Source organism: Falco cherrug, chromosome 19, assembly GCF_023634085.1.
Source record: "Falco cherrug isolate bFalChe1 chromosome 19, bFalChe1.pri, whole genome shotgun sequence".
NCBI classification, from domain to species: domain Eukaryota; kingdom Metazoa; phylum Chordata; class Aves; order Falconiformes; family Falconidae; genus Falco; species Falco cherrug.
The window spans coordinates 842,031-846,922 of NC_073715.1; the positions used below are offsets into that span (position 1 = coordinate 842,031).

Genomic DNA, 4,892 nt, shown 5'->3' on the forward strand with positions numbered 1-4,892 from the left:
ATTACATAGATGTGACACAGGAGTCCAGCTGCACCATCCCCCAAAGCACACGTATAAAGGCCTCTGGGTCAAACAGGCTAGGTTCATTCCTTTGAGGAAGTGGACTCCATGCAGGCATTGCAAAACAAACAGGATTGTCACAGATTAAATGCTAAATGCACAGGAAGTTCCAGAGATGACCTGCAAATGCCTTGTGAGGAGATTCAGGCAGTTCAGTGCTGCTGAGAGACACCTGACTGCATCAGCTTCTTCAGTGCGTCCTTCAGCTCCTGGTTCCTCATGCTGTAGATGAGGGGGTTCACTGCTGGAGGCACCACCAAGTACAGAACTGACACCACCAGGTCCAGCGATGGGGAGGACATGGAGGGGGGTTTCAGGTGGGCAAACATGCCAGTGCTGAGAAAGGGGGAGATCACAGCCAGGTGAGGGAGGCACGTGGAAAAGGCTTTGTGCCGTCCCTGCTCAGAGGGGATCCTCAGCACAGCCCTGAAGATCTGAACGTAGGACGGAACAATGAAAATGAAACATCCACAGACTAAACAGGAACTAATCACAATAAGCCCCACTTCCCTGAGGTAGGTGTGTGAGCAGGAGAGCTTGAGGATCTGTGGGATTTCACAGAAGACCTGTCCCAGGGCATTGCCTTGGCAGAGCGGCAGTGACAGTGTATTGGCCGTGTGCAGCGCAGCACAGAGAAACCCACTGGCCCAGGCAGCTGCTGCCATGTGGACACAAGCTCTGCTGCCCAGCAGGGTCCCGTAGTGCAGGGGCTGGCAGATGGCCACGTAGCGGTCATAGGCCATGACGGTGAGGAGAGAACACTCCGCTGAAAGGAAAAAGACAATCAGGAAGAGCTGTGCAGCACATCCTGGGTAGGAGATGTCCCTGGTGTCCCAGAGGGAGTTGGCCATGGCTTTGGGGAGAGTGGTGGAGATGGAGCCTAGGTCGAGGAGGGAGAGATTGAGGAGGAAGAAGTACATGGGGGTGTGCAGGTGGTGGTCGCACACTATGGTGGTGATGATGAGGCCACTGGCCATGAGGGCAGCCAGGTAGATGCCCAGGGAGAGCCAGAAGTGCAAGAGCTGCAGCTCCCGCGTATCTGCCAATGCCAGGAGGAGGAACTGGGTGATGGAGCTGCTGTTGGACATGTGCTGCCTCTGGGCATATGGTCCTGTCACAGGAGAAAAAGACAGTGATAATTTAGGGGAGACTTCTGCAAGCAAAATCAAAGCCATTTCCCACAGACCATCCCCCCGTCACACACAGACATCCCTCTCTTTTCTCGGAGACCTTCCTGCAGCTGTGTGGCTGCAGCCCTGCTTGGTGCTGGCCGTGTGGGTGATGAAGAGCAGGGCATCTGCCCACGGGCTCTTGACCAGCCAGCCCCACTCTGCAGCAGTGGGTGGGGGCAGGGACCAGTCCTGGTGTTTAACTTTGTCCTCTGAAACCAGTGCCAACGCAGAAGGGCTGGTCAGCGTCTGCAGCGCCAGTGCTAAGGAACGGGAAGGGTGAAGGCATTGTAAGAGAGCTTGAGTTTTTTTCACAGCTCCCCCCCATCTCTCCTGTTGCGTATTCTCCGATGTCAGAAAAGCAGAGCATTTTTGCTGCCCTCCGGGGGAACAGAGTGAGGTCTGTGAGGCAAGAGGATTGCCTGTGGGTGAGTGCCCAGTGAGGGGAGGCGGTCTGTCCATCAGGTTCCCAGTTTCTATGGGCTTGCACCTTCCTGAGATGAATGGTGGCCACACTCCCATGTTACCCTGAAATACCACAAGGCACTGCTGAGAACGGACTGACCCACCACAGACCAGTAAAGGTTGTAGACTTTCATCAGAACTCAGCATCCCACCCACAGCAAAGGATACACAGCTCATTTCACCCACCCCAACAGTGTTTTCTCCATCACAGAAACTCTACGCTTCTACGTGGGGCTTTCAGATCACTAATGGGTGCGAGGGGACAGGTTTCCATTCTGGAGGGCAACTCGCTGCTTGGAAGGGAACTTCAAGGAGGTAGCCAAGTGCCCTAACAAGAGCATCAGGTTCAGGGAGAACCAGCCCATTGCCCAGCCCCACATAGGGCATTGCCCACAGCCCCACAGCTGAGAGGAAAGCTGGGACACTTGTTCCCATGGACACACCTGCAGGAGAGGACCCACAAGGTCAGAGTGTGACTCTGCAGCTGAAACACCCATCCCCAGAGAGCCTGACAGCAAGAGCTAGAGAATAAAACTAACCCAAAACGGCAGAGAAAGAAGTAAAATTGCACTGATGGTCTAGGTAAGAGTGTCCAGGGCGAGCGAGCCAGGCACTGAGGGCAGCGTTGCCCTTGCCCAGCTCTGCTCGCCACCTCCCACACACCAACACTGCCGGGCAGCTGCTCTCAGCCCCTGTGCTCTGCAGAGGGACCGGGGCACGTGGCTGCAGAGCTGCACCGCGGCTCTGCTGGAGCTCTGGCTGCAGAGGGGGTGGCTCACGCCTCGGGACCCCCAGCCCTGAGGGCAGAGGCTTTGCTGGGGGGAGAGCAGGCCAGGGGGATGCCTCAGAGAAAGGGGTCTGCACTGCACATGGTCAGAGAGAGCTTTCTGATTCTCCCTTCAACAACAATTCTGTCTGAAGTTTCCTATCAGTCCCTGATCATATCGCTTCTGCCAGGAGATTTTCCTTGTGGGAGGTATCTCCCTGTGCCAGGTCTTTCCCCGTCAGCGCTCACAGATCCCATCACATCCTCTGTGCTCTGGCCCTACACAAAGCTGCCTGTCTGCAGGGCACTGGCTGGGCACAGGTTACTTGTTTGCAGGTGGAATAATGGTCAGGTGAGACTGAGCCTGGTGGATCCAGCAAAGGCAAAGCTCCTTTTGTCCGTGGGAAAGGAGTGACTGAATGCACATAGGAAGACTCAAATAAAACCCTCTGATATTTCAAAGTTACGATTGAGGAGTCTAGGGGACTTGTCATTATTAAGAACTCCTTCATCGTGTATTCCAACCCATTCCCCAAGAGTATAAAACGGAAACAGACTCAAGAAAGTACTTTACCTTTACACTAACCTTGCTTTGTACTAATTTTTGAAACCACCAATGGAAAATATTCTGGCAGTGAGCGGAATCTGTGAGCAGCCCTGAAGCACACAACACCCTCTTAACAACAGATAAGCACTTCCTTGTGTGGGGTCACTCCTTGCACACACAGCTTCTCCCCGCAGCCGCACGGGAGCCCCCGGCAGGCTGAGAGCTGCCCCTGGCAGGCGGCAGAGCCCCTGCCCCAGCACACAGCCCCCTGGGCTGCAGGGACCCTGCTGGCAAGGACAGCCCTGGGCACCCCTGCCTGCACAGCCACCTTCACAGCCCTGCAGCCGGCCCTGGCACAAGGCAGCCCACATGCCCTGGCCCTCCCACGCTGCAGCAGGGAAGCCCTGCTCTGCAGCACACTGGCCTCCTCCACAGCAAAAGGCTCCCACACGGTCTCACAGGCTGGGGGGGGCCCCAGCTGCTGCAGACCCGGCTAGGAACTGCAGAGGCATTGCCCTGCAGCCACACACTTACCGGCTCCAGGGCTCTGCAGATTTCTCCAGCAGGGAGCTCTCAGCAGCCCCCCACCAAGGGCTGCTTTTGAGCTCTCCCTGCCTCCCTCCTCTGCCCCTCTGGGCTCCCTCCAGGTGTCCCTGGGGCTGCAGGGGAACCTGCTGGGCAGCAGGATGAGGCAATCCCTCATGGGCCTTGCCTCACCTGGGGGGACACACTTATTTCCAGCAGTGGCAATTCCCTTACTAGAAAAAGTTTTCTGCAGGAGTATCAACTTTTGTTAACCCATTACTAGAGAGGACACCAGGAAAACTGCAGCAAAGGATCCAAGTACTCCTAAAAGAGCGTGTGTGTATGTGTGTGTCTGGTGGTTCTGCAGGCAGGGGCAGGGAGGATGTCTTCAGTGCTTCAGTAAGCCCTGCAGAGCCCATTTCAGCACTTCATTGCACAGTCCGAGGGCTCAAGACTCAGCTCTCCTTTGCCCAGGCCATGTCTCTGCTCTGAAGCAAAGCCTTTGCACCCCCGGGCTCGGGGACACTTGGTACCAGGTTGCCTTATGGCCAGGCAGAGCTGGGCTGGTGCCACAGCTGGGGGCCTTCAGCCCAGATGTGCAGCAGTGCCCTCAGCCAGGGGCCCACGCAGAGGCAGCTGCAGCCTGTCCTGTTGCAGACAGAGCTGTGACCCTGAGGGAACCAAGTGCCAAGGCAGGTGGCAGAGCTCAGCACAGCTGCTCGGCAAGGACAGCAGCCTCCAACAGCCCAGGCATCCACCACGCGGTTTAGACCGGTGAGGCAATTCCAGGCACCCGAAGGAGTGTTTCCTCCTTCTGCACAGGCCACAGCCTGCCAGTGTATGACCTGGGGCCTGCACTCTGCTGCTCTCCTGCCTCACTGCCCCTGGGAGACGAGACTCCACCATTGCTTTGCTCCTAGTACCAAGGTGGACACGAATGATGCAGGGTTTCAGATCCAGGGGAGCATCACAGCTGTTGGCCCATCTGGCAGCTGTGCTAGAATACTGATGTAAACAGTAAACCTACAGACACATAAAGGAGCATTGTCACTGTGCTGCCCTGTGACTGTCAGTAGGTGGTTACTTGACCACTGGCTTGCAGGATCCCACCAAGCCTCTGTCTCGCTGCTCCCCTCCTTCTTCACTCACCTTGATGTCTGTAGGGTTGTTCTCTCACATCATTCTCACTCCTCACCCTTTCTGCTTTGTCCTTTCTGCCATAGGGTATCACAGAGGTGCCACTGCGATTGCTTATTGGCTCAGGTTTGGGCAGGGGCTGGTCCATTTTGGAGTCAAATGAAAGTCGCTGTTATGGTCATGGAGTCAGCTCTTGATCTCTTCTCACCTCTGCCAGCCCTAC

General features: G+C 56.2%; 1 protein-coding gene across 1 annotated transcript; it reads right to left on the minus strand.

The window, feature by feature from the left end:
* Positions 1-212: 212 nt before the first annotated feature.
* Positions 213-1,163, minus strand: LOC102051739 (olfactory receptor 14C36-like). Its single transcript, XM_005432740.2, has one exon. The coding sequence runs from the start codon at positions 1,146-1,148 to the stop codon at positions 213-215; it is 936 nt and encodes a 311-aa protein (XP_005432797.2). The 5' UTR covers positions 1,149-1,163.
* Between the last annotated feature and the right edge of the window lie 3,729 nt (positions 1,164-4,892).

Excerpts from the sequence above, each read along its gene's own strand:
- LOC102051739 (XM_005432740.2), bottom strand. The coding sequence starts at position 1,148 with ATGTCCAACAGCAGCTCCATCACCCAGTTCCTCCTCCTGGCATTGGCA.